At 42.8% G+C, this 17434-nt stretch overlaps 1 protein-coding gene across 5 annotated transcripts in view; it reads left to right on the top strand.

Annotated features, from left to right (window-relative positions):
* Positions 1–972: 972 nt before the first annotated feature.
* Positions 973–17434, top strand: part of CELF2 (CUGBP Elav-like family member 2) — a 300840-nt gene continuing 284378 nt past the window's right edge. For all 5 annotated transcript variants that reach the window (XM_035021670.1, XM_035021674.1, XM_035021671.1 and 2 more), the window contains exon 1: positions 973–1202. In XM_035021670.1, coding sequence (XP_034877561.1) covers positions 1129–1202 — 74 coding nt within the window. In that variant the 5' untranslated portion in view covers positions 973–1128. The remainder of the gene's footprint in view (positions 1203–17434) is intronic.

Genomic DNA, 17434 nt, shown 5'->3' with positions numbered 1-17434 from the left:
AGTTTTACGTACTTGTGACATTGTGAAAAGTTTGGTTTCATCCTAATAACCAAACAACAAAACAATGACAACAGTGAATGAGCATGCCCCACCACTTACTTAACCTTTCAAGAATTTTGCAAATCACTTGGGAAAATTAAACTCCCTGCTTCTATTCATTTGTGAGATTTTCGCCATTTTCCTCAAGCCCTATTAGTAAATAGTCACAAATCTTAAAGGGTGTTAAGCTTCATGTCCACTACGTTATAGATCCCACAGCCTTTCGATAAAGTCAAAGTTGGTTTTCGGTCGTTTATTATTAAATACTAGAAAATGACAGATTGGATTTCTCCTTAAAAGAAAACATGATTACTGCGATTGACATTTTCAGTCCCTTATCCTAACTAATTCGTTTTTCGAGAGAATACAAAGGAAATGTAATTGTGTGGAGACGGAGTCATCCTTGTCCTTCAAGCATTGAGATAAGTCCCTAAATGTCACTTGGGCCATTCATCTGATGTTTGCCTGGGCTAACCCACGAATGCTCTATCAGTTATTACTGTTAGTCCATCCACTGGCGAGCAGATCGCGCAGAAAAGCCTTTCAGCAAAAACTCCCGAGGGTTCCGTTCCTCTTGGGCTTGGGAGTTGGGTTTTGACCGGCGTGTGAACTAGGGCTTTGGCAGTACAGTGGCGCTAAATCTGCTGCAGCGGTTATTCGGGCCTCGTGCCAGGCGCCGTGGAGACAGGGAATTGAGTGGAACCGGACCGAGTCAGCGTGGTGAACTGGTTTGCGCCTCCGGAGGCTGGGGACCCCAGGAAAGCCTGGCCATTTTTAAAGCTGGTGAGCTCAGCCTCCCCGCCGCCGGCCTCGCCGGGCCCCTCCCTCCGGGCCCGCAGGGGTTAAGCGGCGGCGCGGAGCTCCGCCCCCGCTCGCCGCACCTGGCGCTCCGCAGACCGTCGCGGGGCGCTGGATTTCGGAGGGGATTGGCGGAGGGCGGGAGGGGGAGAATGTGACACGTGCCGGCTCGGGCGGCCGCCGCCGGGAGGCCGCGCGCACCTGTCCCTGCCCGTCTCGCGCCGCCCGCGGCCGCTCGGACGCGCGCACAGCCGCCCCCCGCCGCCCGAGCGCAGAGCGCGCGCCGAGAACATGACTTCTGCCTTCAAGCTGGATTTCCTCCCGGACATGATGGTCGAGGGCCGCCTGCTAGTTCCCGACAGAATGTAAGTGTGAGCCCGCGGGGCACGCGGGGCGCTCTCCCCGCGCCCTCGGCCCGGCGGCTGCCGCCGGGTCTCCTTCCCGGAGCCGCGAGTGGGGCGAGAGCGGGCGCTGGCGGCTCCGGAGCTGCCGCCTCCCTAGGTCTCGGGGGCGGCGCGGGGAGCGGGGCGAGTGTCCGGACGTGCTGCGCCGAGCGGTGCGGGGACCGGCGAGCGGGGCGCGGGGGTCGGGGCGGGGACCGGCACCGGCACCGGCTGGGCGTGGGTTCCCGGCGGGGGACCGGCGAGCCTGACGTGGGGTCCGGGGGTCCGGCCGGCGGGGACCGGCGAGCGGGGCGCGGCGTCCCGGGGCGGGGTGCGCGTGCACGCTCGTGTCATTTGAAAGGCGGGTCTGATGGAGCTCTCGTGGCCCATTTAAAGATCCCTTCTTACCAAATTACCCGCTCCTCTGACTTACATTTGCAAAGATTCCTTTCCGGTGGTGGGAGAGTGGAAGGAGAGAAGAGGGGGAAAAAAAAAAAAAAAAAGGGGGGGGGGGAGGGGGTGGATAATTATAAGGCATTAAAATAGCCCGGTGTACTCTGTTGCAGAAATTAGAGGTAATTTTTACGTAATCGTGGTGGTTTGCCTGATATGCGGTCTATAATTTAATAATTAATGTGATCCTGGTGGTTTTACATGTCAAACTAGGGTGGAGAGTTTATTGGGAGAAGTAGAGAGCTGGGATTTCTGAGGAAAGTAGATCTAATTTTTATCTGGCTCGTTGGTCTTGACAGGAAAGTTTCTCTTATCAGCTCAGGCGCTATGGAGTCAATAGTATCCACTCGTATTCAGTCGTGTTATGAAAAAGAAACCTAAACGGGTTGCCAGAGCGGGTCTGAAAGATCTGTGTCCATTTTAGACTTGGAATGTATAAAATTCTCTCTTACCAGGCAAGACATCTGCTAGTGAATCTAGGCTGCAGTTAATCTAGTGGGGAAAAAAGAAAAGGACCGTTATCCCTGGTAAGAGTATATATAAAATGTTTCCTCTTCTACCCACTGTACGATTTCACATCCATATTCTTTCTGGCACCTTACTGTACCCTTTGCAATTTGTAGGCCATTCAGAGCTTTATGATCCATTTCTCTGGCAACTAACTTTCCCCTACGGTGCTAGATTCATTTTCTAGCATGTTAAGTGTTATGAGTTTGAGAGATTTTTTTTTTTTAAGATTTTATTTATTTATTTGACAGAGACAGAGATAGCGAGAGCAGGAACACAAGCAGCGGGAGTGGGAGAGGAAGAAGCAGGCTTCCTCTCCAGGAGGGAGCCCGATGTGGGACTCGATCCCAGGACCCTGGGATCATGACCTGAGCCGAAGGCAGACGCTTAACGACTGAGCCACCCAGGCGCCCAGTTTGAGAGATTTTTGAGAAACTCCGCAGTGGCTAATTATTTGAGCCCCTAGGATTAAAAAAAAAAAAAAAAAGTGGGGGGAGGGGTATGATAGAATCTCTTAAGTGCAGTTGTCCTTCCAGTCGATATGAAGAATGTTAACTTGCTTGTACACTCGCTCTGGTTCATTGTCCCAACTAAGATAATCAGATAACGTAAATTAAAATATTGAATTTCCTTTTGGCAGTTTTCTCTGGGAAATTTATCTTGATTAGTAACGTTCCCATGATACATGTTTTATAAAATCTTGTCCTGTCCCCCTTAAAAATATATATATATATATATTCAAGGTATATATATGTATCTGTATAGATACATAATACTTGTTTGCACCTTTGCTATTGAAAGTTTTGTGTTTTCTGCTCTCTAGAGGAGTGTGGGGGGAAAAGAATTGTCCTGATCATGCTTGTGAATTTATGGTCACCTGCTACTTAGGTGACCAAAATACATCTAATGAATGCTCTGTGAATTTAATATGTTAATGGTCTCCGAAAGATGCTGACGCTTCTCAGTTAAATTATGAATTATGAAAGTTTAATTCGTCCTTTTCATTTGGTGGATGAATGTGGCTTTTTCAAACTGTTTGCTCTGAATAGAGCCTTTGTATCTCAGCCACAGAGTCTCCTATGCAAACCTTACCATAACTTCTACCCTACTTCTCTTCCAGATACTAGTTATTTCAGGACGGTATCTTTTGGAACCAAACTCTCATTGTTTTCAGTGCTGTCAACTATTGCTTAATTGAACTGTTTTAAAAAAAGAAAGAGGATTTGTAAATATTTGTTTCCAAGATAACTATTCTGTCTTCTTAGCCCCGAGAGTACTGTAGCATGTTTTCCAAAATAGTTCATAATTAACTCACATTGGAGACTATCTTTGGGGAACAGAGTTGTGTGGGAGGGCATATGACAAGCTGAACATGTTTGAAACCCACCTAGCAGTGTATCCGATTGCCATATGCATGCAGTTGGGAAGATAGCTGTGCAGATTTATTGTTTTGGGGACTGGTTGTCACATATGGTATATTGCCATTTGGACTAAATTGCAGTCGGCTAGATGTTGGCCTATTCCTAAAAGGAACTTAAATAAAGCATAGGGGCTTTTCTGGTGTTGATTTTTCTAAAGCAGTAGGACATATTTTCAATGGTGTTCTCCCACAAGAATATATTACATAAGTTTGCAAGATGTAATATGTTTGAGTCCTCAAGGCAGATGAACAAATACCTTTTGAGATGAATTATTATGTTTGGTGGCCCCACAAGCCATCCAGTGTTTAAAGAGCCCAGATCATGTGAGGCTCTGCAGTGGGTCTGAAACGTGAGGACATATGCTTCAAAGTCTTGGTTTTTTAAGCGTTCAGGGTCGAAACTGTAAATGGAAATAGACCTTTTAAATAATCTTAACTACTAATGTTTTGTTGTCTTTGTGTTGCTATAGAATATCGTTTGCAGCAAAGCATAATGAAAATAGGAATAGGAACTGATTTTAAAAATGTTATTTTAAACTGGTGCAGTTTGGGACAGGGGTGGGGATGAGTGTTTCCTTTGTTTAACCTTTTTAATGATCATGTAGGTATTTGGGGGTTTTTAGATGTTTTTGAATTTTTAAACAGAAAAATCTAAGAAATAATGTCCTGGAAATGAGAAATTGCAGGTGGAAAAAAAATCGACAAATGCAGCTTTAAAATTATTCTGATCTGTGATGTTAGAATAAGACACCAAGAAGCTAGCAATAAATTAACATGAAATCTTATTTTTTTTTTCATCTTCAGTAAGTAACCTTGTTGGAAACGAGAAAAGTTATCCTGAGTGTAAATTCATCAACTTGGTAAATTCACCATTTTTGTTCATTAAGTCCTCCCAAGTTAAGATAACTGGAAAAACGTCTATCAGTGTGCAGTTAAACTGAAAGGTGATTCTAGGGACTTACTGTTCAAGTTGAAAGGGGCTTTAGAGACCATCTGGTCAAACTTCCTCCTTTTAAATTAAGAAACTATTGTTGGGGTAATGTGACCAGTTCTGGGAGGCAAGGCAATTATTGCTTTCTCCCTTTCCCTCCTTAAATGACAATAACATGAGTCGTTAATTGAATGCCTACTGTGTGCCAAGGCACTTGATTTACCTGTCTCTAACCTTGACAACAGATGTGCAGGGGGTGTATTCTACCCATTTTACAGGTCATGTTTAAAGAGGTTCTATGCTTGCCCATGCCTCAGAGGCAGTAAAGAGCAAAGCTGCGGTTGGCTTGTGCGTGTGTTACAGAAATGCCAGTTCCAATGTTGTTGGGGAGAGAAGAGAGAACTGTGAATTAAATATTCGACATAGGTTTTTATCAGGAAACCAAAATTGTGCCACACGAGAATGGTTGAGCTTTATAGGAAATACATATCGCTTGTTCAGGATTGACTTCATATTTGATTCAAACTCACACTCTTCATATTTGATTCAAACTCACACACCAGAAAAATATTTTCTGGTTTACAAGGTACCAGCAAGATGAAGGTCAAAAGCATTAGGGTCCTACCCCCCCCTTTTTTCCCCAGATGGCATTTGAAGTATATTTGGAAAATGCCAATAAGAAAATACAGTGATAACTGAGACTTATCACCTGATTCCTTGATGATCGTGTGAGGAATTAAAGACAGAAGGTTCTAAAAGAAGAGTTATATATATATGGGTTTTTAAGGAAAATTCTAAAAGTGTACTTTCAGGTAGCAATTCTCAGTAAGCAATACATATTTTAGTATCAGCTGCTTCCTGAAACCAAAAACTCATCCCATATTGGCGTTTTGGAACACTAATGTTATCTTTGATCTGGGTTAGAGGTATTATGTTAATTGTTAAGTATTGCTGTTTAATTGTAATTTGCTGGATTGAGATTACTCCAGCATCTGTTGATGAGATGCTGTGAACTGGGGGCAACAAGAACCTTGCAAGACAAGATAAAAAAGGAGATCAGATTTTTCAGATAGGAACCTAGTAATTAAGATTTCATGGGATCATTTAGAATGTTTTCCACCTCAGAGTGGTTCTCCCCGGTCCCCCCAATAGCTGTAACAGCAGTATATTTGGCCTCTGATAAGACTGAAATCTACTCCCCCACCCTTTTTTTACATAAATTTGCAAACTTTTCATTTCTCCTTACCCCCCTTCCTTGTGGTTTTGTTGTTTACAGATGAAATGCTGATTCTCATTAACGACAGGTACTACGTTGGCATGCAAAATCCTCTGATAAACTGGAGTGTCCTACAACCAGTACAGGGACCTGATCTCTAGCTAGTGTGCCAAAATGAGGGGTCGTGCTCATTTGTTGAGGCTTATATGTAAACTTCTGCACGGTCACTGATGTCATAATAGCACGTTTTAAAATCCACCTCGCAACTGTTAAACAATACTGTAAGCATCCTTTATATGGTTGGCATTCCCCTGGAAAACCTGATATTTTCAACCTGTTTCAAGGAGCTAAAATCGTAAGTCACCGAAGCATTACAGTTCCTGTGCTGAACTTCATCCAAACTTGAGAGGTCTTTATTTCCAACTTAAGAGTATTCACTCTGGAGGGTTGTGTTTTTTTCAGGGGAGGCTCACGTTTTTCTTTTTGTTTGCAGATTAGGATACCACAAAGAGTCAGCTCTTTGTCCATGCGATATGTGTTCTACACACCACAGAAGGGAGGGTCTGCAAAGTATTAATGGTTTCCAGTTCATTAGCACCAATAAGGTCCCATGCCCTCGCGTCTGTTTCCACTACCAGGGAGGGACCGGTAACACGACAGAGCCAGCCTCACAGCGTACCACTTGGGTAGCAGTGCAGAAAATGTATTTTTATTTTTCCTTAAGAGAGAGCTCTTGCTAAAGCTAAGAGAAATGGAGCTGCACATTCCTGGAAAAACCTTTGTGGGAAACAAAAACTAATTAGTGCCGTAAATGCGATGCTTTCAGGTAATTGTAAAATAATTATTCCCCTTTAGCATCATCACTGTTTAATTGTGCCATCCAATCGTCTCATGCTCTGAATCTAGATGTGAAGGGATGGAAACCTCCTTCTCCTCCTGGGGATTTCTTTTTCATTTACTGTGAGCTTTGGACTCCTCCTAAAAAGGACTTTTAAAAGAAAGGGGGAAACAGGGAGGCTTTGAACTGCTTCACCCTTCCCTTTTGTTCTAAATCATAACAAAGTGATTACTCTAACTGGTTTTATAGAAATACAATTCCGGTTAGGTGGTGGAAATGCCTGGTGAGCATATTTGAGATTTACACGTTCACAGCACTACACCCGGAGTTTTATGAACGGTCTGTTTTGTGAACTGCAGATTGTATATTATGTTCAGATACTGAGAGTGATACTTTAAAATCAGCTGATACTTTAAAATGGAATGCTAATAAATATGTAATCCTACGGCTCTCACAATGACAGATGAGTATAAATTCCATTTTTGGTTAAATTTTAATTACTCCATTTGAATGAATGCCTCAGAGCCAACTTGCCAGCAAATTATTAGACCCATTTTTTTTTCCTCCTGAAGATTTATGTAAATTAAGTTTAGGCTGTATTTAGACTAGAATATCATTTTGGTTTATTATTTTGAACTTCTCTACCAGACTCCTATGGCCTTTAACTTAAGGTCAGATTTTAAATAAATCTATTCTGAGGAGGTCTTCGTTTAAATGATCTGTGCTCCCTTTTGGTCAGCAGAACGGTAAGAGTCAGTCCTACAGATAGATGACCGGGTCACAAGATTCCTTTAAAAGTAACATTGCCTTAAAAATGGGGTTATGGGATGTTTTGATTTTAAGTCTTTTTTTTTTTTAAAGATTTTTTATTTATTTGACAGAGAGAGACACAGCAAGAGAGGGAACACAAGCAAGGGAGTGGGAGAGGGAGAAGCAGGCTTCCTGCTGAGCAGGGAGCCCGATGCGGGGCTCGATCCCAGGACCCTGGGATCATGACCTGAGCTGAAGGCAGACGCTTAATGACTGAGCCACCCAGGTGTGCCCCTTTTTAAGGTCTTAATAATTAAGGAAGTCAAAGTCATTTATCTCTTCAATAAGAGTGCTTATGCTTCTGTCATAACCATGGACATCAAGTTCCCCCAACCCATCAGCTGCTTTGTCTGACATTTATAGGCTCCATTAGCGCCTGAAGATCCCCCCAGTTGTACAGATGATGGTGGTGACTCACTCTTCAGAATGCAGTTAATTTCAGCTGATTGCTTTGACATTTTGACATAACTTTTGGGCAGCTTAAAAACAATCTGTTTTGTTTTGTTTTGAGTACCATAGGGGAGTGACTTAGTTCTTCAGCTTTCCTCCTAGGATCTAAAGTTCTGTGATTTTATGCTGAAATCCTAACTTTCATGCTTTTTTGTAAAGAAAGTTCATGGTTTGACTTGGGCTCACTAAATTTTAAGGTGGTATTTTATATCCTTTCCCATAAATTATGTCTTTGTTTCTCCTGGTCTCCCCATATAGCAGGAGAGTTGTACTACATTTATCTGCCAAAAATAAAATCAGCCTGTCCTTTCATAAGTTAAAAGAGCAAAATAGTGTTCTTCACTTGGCTGTAGTCAGTAGGCATAAAATGTGTGTGTGTGTGTCTGTACACATACGTATACATGCATGTATATATGTGTGAAAATATATATACATTAGAAGTAATCTTATGGGGCATAATTCTTTACTTTCATAAAATATCTCCCCCTTAGTGATCTTTGGCTATAAAAATTATCAAGTTGTTAGATACATTGTAACATATGTAACATGTTGTAACATATGTAAAAGTGCCTGTGTTTACACATTATTATCTTCACAACTGAAAATTTTAAGATTTAGAAAGTTCAGCATCTTGACCAAAGGTGTATTCAAATTGGTGATCCTGCTAGAAATACGTCTCAGGATGATGTTCTGACTCTTTGGGCCAGAACCTCCGAGTAGCCTCTATTAAAGGTGAGAAAAGAAGTCCCCCCTGATAGTGCTGTCCCACCTTCCTGGGTGAACAGCTGAGATTTGGGTGACCCTTTCTATACTTGCTGCAAAGTCCCAGGACCTGGGGTCCCCTTCTCTTTCCTCAGTTGAAATTGAGATGTTGCTCCCATCAGGATCTCTTAGGTTTGGAGTAGGAAGAAAGACTCTTCACAGAGCACCCTAGACAGTTGACCCTAAGTGGCCATTTTCTTGGGTTGACACAGCTGGTGCTGGCCAGATCAGACTCCTCACCTTGTGCCCCTTGGCCACTGCCAACCACCCTCTTCAGTGATACGTGGATCATTATCCCATAGCTTGCTGTCCCTGTTGCAGAGAGTCCTTGAAATTTTCATTGTGCCTAATGAGAGTTCAGCACATGTATGGAGCATCTTAAAAAGGCTAACGTTACAGGAGATGTAGGGACCTGTGAGGGGGTAGAGCAGATTGGTGGAAACCATCCTAAACGTGCTCAATTCGTTCCCCTCCCAGTTGTTTTCTCCCTGCATCTCCAGGATAAGACGTTGGGTGTCGCACAGGTGAAGCAAATAAAGGTTGAAACCTGACATTTCATTTGTTCCTTGAAAAACCTTAGGGGAATAATAAAGACAAAGATGCTGTGGAAAAGCATGAGGAAGGCAGGCTCTGGGAGAGGACTAATGTATATTTATTGTGTCGGGCTGCTTTGTTTAATTCTTCATTCCCGATTCTTTGCACCCACCCAGATTTCCTTTAGGCCCCAAACAGTACAGTTGCTTCTGAAGTTTGCTTTCTGCCTTTCTCAGGTTTTCCTGATTGATAGCTTTTTCGTTCTCTTATTTTAATCTTCCCTAAGCCCTTTTTTTTTTTTAAGATTTTATTTTTATTTATTTGTCAGTGAGAGAGCGAGAAAGAGCACAAAGCAGGGGGAGTGGCAGAGGGAGAAGCAGGCTTCCCGCCGAGCAGGGAGCCCAATGCAGGGACTCGATCCCAGGGCCCCGGGATCATGACCTGAGCTGAAGGCAGACGCTTAACGACTGAGTGACCCAGGCTTCCCCCTAAGCCCTTTTTATTAAGCCCTTCCCGAAGAGCTTTCCTCCATTCGAAGAAGAGAAGGGGCCACCTCCGTCCACGACACAAGCTCTCAGAATCGGGAGCAGAGGAGACCAGCGTGGAAACCCCTGGGCCATCACTGGTAGGAAATTCCGCTGGAGCAGCTGCATGTTTCTGTGCATAAAACTGTATTTTGCCTTCCTACATTATAGAAGGGGTGTTGAGTTTTCTGCTTGAGCAGAAGGGGAGCATATTTCGGAATGATTAACTTTATGGATGCCATTGTCTTGGGCAGCTATATTTGGCTCTGCTGCAGCTGTGTTTGCTTTCTCAAAATTGTCACCAGGAGGCCTCCAACTGCAATTACTCTCTTCAGTCCCTGCTGGTGACATCTTTCCTCGTGACGCCCGTTGTCCACCCAGCCATCTCTCCTTGGTGTCAGGATTGAAAGGCAACCCACAAGTCCTTGAAAAGCCTGAATGCTGGTGAACACCACTGGTGCCTGGGTGCCAAAGCAATTTCTCAATATTAAGTCATGTTTATCTTGCATGATGATGCTACCTGTCAGGATTCTTATTTCTTTTCACAAAAAAAGCTGTATTTTCCTGACTTTCCCCCCCTTCTTTTTTTTTTCTTCCTTTTTATTCTTAGATGTCAAAGGGTCGTTTCCAATACCAACTTTAAATCTTCCTTTCCTGCATTAACTAGATTACTCCTGAGCAGGAGTTTCTTTCCTCCTGGTCCTGAGAGGTCCCTTACCAAACGCTGTGTTGGAGTGGAGACTGAGGCAAAGCACTTCTCTCTTTCTTAAGTGAACACTGGCCCCAGAATTCACTTTTCTCCAAGGAAGAACCTAGGAAACATTTTAATTCCACTGGCTGTGTGTGGGTTTAAATTTTTAGTTAGAAATAACTTCCTCTTGGATTGTTTCTGCTCGTTGGGGGCACTTGCTCTGCACTGGGGTCTGCTTGGGTGGAGTCGGCTGAAATCACTAGGGATGTTGCCGTAGGGTGTCTCCAGCAGCGGGTTGGAGGTCGTTCTTCAAGACTAAACACCCTTCACTCAACAACAGTCTCCGCTATTCCGCGGGCTTGTCTTCTGGTTTGTTCCATGCCCATTTCTGGCCTCAGGTGACTTGTCAAGATTCCTCATATAGAAAATAAGCATATTAAGATACACTCCTTACCTGTCCCACAGAATTATTTTGAGGTTAATGTTGGGAAGAGAATAACCCAAATATTTTATAGCTTCCTGGTACTTGAAACTGACCACAAGTTTACCTGCATTTCCTGGGAGAGTCAGGTACAGTGAAACCTCATTACAGCTGACCAGTTAATGTGTTCTCCCTCAGAACATTTGTGCTTTAAAGTCTCAGCCAAACACCCATAAAGCAGTATTGCTCCCATATAAACTTCCAGAAAATGCTCAGTCCCCAGGAAAACATTGTAAAGACTTTTTTTTTTTTTTTTCCTCTCCCTTCTCTGCATGATGATTGAGAAATAAAATGCAGTTCATCTTCCAACTGTGAACTTGTGGTCAGACCTTCCATTCTGAGATAGGGCTGAAGCAAAAAGCAATATCTTCATCCAATATCCCCATATGCGTGTTCTGAAAAAGCCCATCTCTACACCAGCTGAAATAGATTTTGATTTTCTTATGGGGAAGAGAATCGGCCGCACAATACCCAGGCTGGGTCCCAATAATGGGACTCCTAACCCTAGCAGAAACCCAGCCATTGGGAAAACAATTTCAGTGATGTGAATATGGAGAGGGACTGTTGTAGGCCCTGGCACCTAAGCATCTCATTAGGTGCTCAGGCCACAGAATGCCTAGAGATGAGAGGAGAGTCTCTGAAGGGGGAAATGACTTGGAGAAGGAATCAGTGATTTTTATGAGGTGGCACAGTGGGTCTAGAGTGTGTATCCAGGTGGTGCCCAGCTGTAAGGTGTATCATAGTTACTCTCGTCTGTGCTTTAATAGACAGGCACTTCTCACAACCTAGTGATAGGGTCCTTGAAGTCCTAAGAGACCAGAGCTGCCTTTAGCTAGTGTGAAGATTTGCTCCTAATGTTATGTCACTTGATTGAGATCAACCTGTTCAAATTCAGTTGAGAAGCCAACAGCCTGAGTCCATTGGTTGAAGGATGTTCTCCAAGGATGGGCCAGGGTAACAGTCAGCACCTGCTCTGGCTGAGAGAGTGATGTTGACTGAGGATCTCCAGGTCACTAGTGTGATCCCCAAAGCTAAGCGTGCCCTGCCTCCCGGAACAGACACTCTACATGAGGGTGAACCAGGCAGTGGGAGTGTGGTCGCCTTCAGAGATGACAGCTGATCCTGAGCTTATTGTGAAAGGAGAACTAGGCCTGTGGCCCAAAGCTGGCCAAACCTTTGGAGAAGGTGCCCACCGCCCAGATACGACAAATGCTCTTGCGCTAATTGATTGATCCTTTGCAATCAGCACATTCTATCTTCTCAGTGTCAAAGAAGTCTAATTAACTTTATAGGCAGCCTTTCGGTCGGGCCAAGATTTTGTGTCTAGTTGTTATAAAAAGTGACCAAAATTGGACTGTTGTCAGCCACAGAAGCCACATGGTGGCTTTATCTTGCCCCTGTGTCTTGTTTTTCAGGTCTACTCAGAACGTGATACTTTTGATCCAAATTGATTTCTAGTTGTCTGTTCAATAAAATAATGATGTCTACCCAGAAACCAAAAAAAGTTTTCTCGTGTCAACAAAGCTATAATTCTTTGACAACTAAATACTCCTTGTTAAATGTTTTTCTCTTGATTACTGATGCTTTAAAGGATGCCGCCTTCCTGTGGGTATACCTTCTGAAAAATTTTATAATACTAGCTGAGGATAGAGGCCAGGCATTAGGCATAGGAATTTATATAAATTATCAGTAATCGTCAGAAAAATTTTGCAGGGTAAGTTGTATCGTTCCTATTTTGCAAATGAGAAGAAGGCTCTAGATGATGGAAGCATGCATCTGTTTCCAGGTGCCCATTTCCAAAGCCTGCGGTCTTTCTCTTGTGCCCTCTCACGTTCTGGTCTGGGAGGCTGCTTTTGTCTTTTGAGGGATTCTTAGACCCTTCCATGACCATAAGCAGATTGAATTTCTGGATATGTTGGCGAGTTGGCAGCTGATAATGGGGATTCTGAGTATGAAATACAGTTTCTTAGCTATGACCTAATAATCTGCTTTTTACATGCTCTTTCACATAAATTGCTTGTTCTTGATTTTATTGCATAGCCGGACCAATTTCTGAGTCTAGAAGGCAAGAGTGTTGTGAGCAACGTCAGTAGGTAGGGGGACCGTAGCAGTGTCGAGATCTCTTAATGCCTCAGATTTCACTTACTGCCGAGATAAAGAAGCCATTAACATTGAATGTTAAGGTGGATCCTTATTCTTCATTCAAGATAACCATATATTTCATGAAAAGGTTTCTTGTGAGGACTTCATTAGGCACCTGGCCTTCTCCCTCATTTACTTCCAAACTCTTAATTTTTACGTTTGACGGACACGTGGCCTTTCTCAGGGGCACCTTGAGCCCAAAGCAGGCCACCTTGTAAATTAGAAAAAGGCTCTCAGGTGACATTCAGTCTCCACCGTACCCCCTCAGTTGGTGACTCTATGCAGTATCCTTTTCCCTGCGGTCTCACCACCTCCTTCGTAAGTGGACCAGATAAGGAGGCAAGAGCATAAGCGAGTCTCTGGACCAAAGGATTTAGGATGATTGACAGTTGTGTCACCTTGGGTATGGTATCCCATCCATTTCAAGTGTCTATAAACTTTGGACCTCCCCGCTTATGCTCAAGTGCATAAACATCTGATGGGATTCTGGATTTTCAGCATCATTGATTTCCGCTTCATGGCTAGATACCTGATGTAAAGGAAGGGATAATGGTCAAGTTAGAGTAGAATCCATGCATGGGTTGGTCCACCCCTCAAACCATTTCATATCGAGTATTAGCTTGTCGAAATGCCTTTACTCTTGGCAGGAGACAAGCGTCGCAATCTAAGAGGAATGTGATTTGAGTGGAGTTTTCATGCCCCGTGTGCTTATTGTATTCTTGCTACTGATGCAAACATTATCTATAATTACATTTTCAAGTGACTGAAAATTGCAGGCTTTGTTGAACAAAAATACAGCCAAAGAATGGAATGTATACCCACTCCACCCTCATTATAAGGCTTTCAGAAATCAGACTATAAGGCCCAATACCATGGCTCTCAACTACATGATACCGACTCCATTCTCCGATGTTTGAACACTCTGTCAAAATGCTAGGTTCCCAATGATGATCATATAATTGGAAGAAAATCCTATTACTGTTTTAGTACTTGGTTTGCTCCTTTGTCCCCTCAGTCATAGTGGCACCTCCTCTCACAGATCCTCTATTTCCAGGATGTGAAATGAGAAACCAGTTTGATTTAGATCCAATATGATGGGCCAAGTTGAGAGAGTTGGTTGAGATGCAGACACTGTTGCCTTCCTGGGGCAGATACTATTATATCTCTGTGACACTGTGTTTTTACACTGCCTCCCCTCCCACCTAGGGCATGATTAAAACAAACAGACTCCAGTGTAGACACTACTGTATGGTAGGCTCTTCTTTGGTCTGAGAGCCTGGCCATGGGGCATGATAAACATGCTGGCCAATTTAGCTTTTTTAGACACAAGATGAGATCCTCTTTCTAATTTTAGTGAGAGCTTACACCACTTGGAATTAAGAAAAAAAAAGAATCTGACATGTTATACCTTAGTATTTCACTCATTGTTTATTTCCATCTTAACACCCAGGGAACCAATGAAATAGAAGAATGTTCCTTGGTTTTGGAGGTAAAGCAAATAGGAGGAAGAAGTTATGATTAATATTGTTACTCTGTTGTTACTGTTTTTAAGGTATTTGTTATTATGTGATGGTTCAGAATGTCACAACTCACTCTCCAGACCCTAGTAGAGTTCAAATTCTCAGGAAACTGAAGAAAAATCATGGTGATGCTTTAATCCAAAATAGGAGCAGAGCAAACACTTGACTGAGGTTGTTCAGAGAACCCACAGAGTGTTCCTGATTCTGTGAAGCCCTGACAGGTAGGACAGACATGTAACCAAACAAACATGTCACACACTGTTTATTAGGTGATAATTAAATTGTGAATAGTTGAAGTTTAGGCCTGTGTATACCTGGTGAATTGGATGTTTCCCGATATATATATTGGGTTACACTTTCTAACCTAAATTAGGAACTCTAGGGTGTGTTGGGGTTTGGACAGACCACTTTACATATAACATGAAAACAACTAACTGTATTCAGTATTTTTAACAGTCATAGCATTAAAATGAAATAACTCTGGTGTCCAGGTAAAATGCCTTCTGTGTAATACAACATATCAACAAGTGTTGTGGGTTTTTATTTATTGTATTTTTTTTAATGTAAATGGATGGCTACAGTCTTTGAGGCAAGGCCTTTGCCGTGAAAACTGAGACATTGCCAGTCTCCCTAATATAATTGCCCAGTCGCAAGGTATAAAGGAGGGCAACTCAATTTGTGTATTTCACAAATTCCCTCTGTGAGTCACAAATACCCTTCTCTTATGTTCAGGGCCCCTTTTTTGACAGGTTATGTGTTTATGTCTCTAAATGCCTGGGCTTTTGATAGCTTGGATTCTTAACCAATCAGCGAAACTTACTTTAAGAAATGTAATTAGCCCAGAACCAAAGTAAATTAGCTTTTAAAGTTACCTGATTCTCGAGGTTTCTTGTTGGCCCTTACAATAGCAAATTGATTCCACGGCGGTGTGGTAAATTCAACACAAGTCAGAAAGTACATGGCAGTTTTTCAGTTTAAACCACAGATTGAATAGTTAAAATTAAGTTGGACAGCTGAGGAGTTTAGGATTTATGAGTCACAGCTGACCTATTGGCTGAATCGATCAGTTTGTTGTCATGTGGAAACCACCTAAACATTTTCTGTACTGAAATCTATTTTTTTTAACTCTAAACTGCCTCCCAGTGAGCAAGAGTTGTAACTTATCTTTATCATCATTCTCAACAAAAATATTTAAAATCTCATAATGTACTGGATGGTTGCCTACCTGTTCTAGGTGTAACAAAATTGTATAAAATGTTAACAGTAATTCCTACTTTAAGTGAAACATTTGGTTACTCTGAGCTTTAGTCATCACTGTTGACTTTGTTTCTTCTTTGGGGGAACACTGGTTTAAAAGAAGAAGGATCTGTACTGTTGTGTTGTTTGGGGCTAATAAAGGATTTTCTTGTTGGGAAATAAGAATGTAACTGTTCTATCTTTCTGAAGACCTTCGTTCTTCATCTTGTAGATCACATTAGGTAAATAACATAATATTGCCTCATCACTTTTTTTTTTCCCCTTTATCTGGATCCTTCCTAGAGTTCTTAAAAATCCTATTTCATGTGTTCTTTATTACTAAGAACCCAGTAGAGAAAACAGAGTGTCTTGGTGGAAATGGTCATGTACATTGGCACTTTGATGATCTTGGCCATTTGGATTGCAGAATCCAGGTGGTTTGAGAGATTGGTGGGGGGGGGGGGTGGAAATCAGCATTAATGATTAAAACCTCTATTGTGGTTCTTTCTTTTCTAAAACAGCTGCGACATATAGTAGCCCGTCAGGTCCGATTGGATCTGGTGTGGTCCGATTGGATCTGGTGTGGTCCACAGAATTAATTGTGCAAGCAAAGAAATCTGGATTCTTTCTAGTCTGCCCTTTTGCTCCCTGAACTCCCTGTAGACAGACTCTTTAGTTTACACTAGATCTGGAATCTTGAGGACAAGTGGGCACGGAGAGTGAAAATGAGCCGATGGGATCACAGCCACTTACCTGGCATTCTAGATAGGACCTCGAGCTCCTTATCTTGCCCCTGGTGCTCAAGATACAGGGAGTAGGTGTCCTGGTTAGCGGGATACTCCCAGTTTCTACCAGTTGTCCTGGCGTCGTCATTATTAGTGAACCTCTGTCAGCCTAAAAAGTGTCCCGAGTTTGGATGATAAATTCTCGCATCCAATCCCATATCACTAGCTTTCTTAAATACAGTACAGACATGTTGGCCTGCTTTGAAAAGTCTATACATAGGACCAACCCAAACCTTCCCACGAGAAGGGTTTTCCGTGTTTTTGAACATTTAGAAAAAAAGCAATTTCTAGCCTCTCTTTCTCTGACCCATTCCTATACCCAAATCCTCACATTAATAGAAAATTTAACAAATTTAACCAAAGGTTATTCTGCGTTCCTGATGTGTCTGCTCCCTGCTGGGCACTTTGGGATGTGCTGTCTCAGTAACTTAGGTTTCTTTCTGACCTGAATCTGGTGTCCCAGACATTCCTGGCTACAGCCTTGTCTGAATACCCGGGTTTGGCGTTGGGGGACCCCGACACCAGCCTTCTCAGAGCATCCTCTCCCTTCAATCCAGTTAAACTCATGAGACGCCAGTCCCTCATCCTGAAAGCTCAAAGAAGCTCAGTTACTTCTGCTGACTTTCAGCTGGAGCATGACCAAAACGAGAAAATGATCCAACGCTGCCCTTTGTGAAAGAATAACAGGAGAGCCCAGCCAAGGGATAATGACACTGGGGCGCCCAGGTATATTTTTGAATTCTAATCCCCAGGATACTTTGGCACTCTTCAGTGCTAATTGCTCTTTCTCATTCAGTGCTGGGATTTCAGAGGATTTGTGAAATATGTGTGTTTAAAATCGATTTCCTGATTTTTACATTTATACCCAGCTGTTTGTTATTCAGTTCAGCCATCAGCATCTGAGTCTCAATGGA

This window comes from Mirounga leonina, unplaced genomic scaffold (genome assembly GCF_011800145.1).
Source record: "Mirounga leonina isolate KUSES-001 unplaced genomic scaffold, KU_Mleo_1.0 Mir_175, whole genome shotgun sequence".
NCBI lineage: Eukaryota > Metazoa > Chordata > Mammalia > Carnivora > Phocidae > Mirounga > Mirounga leonina.
Note: the sequence above shows the minus strand (reverse complement) of the source record. Positions and strands in the feature narration are given on the sequence as shown.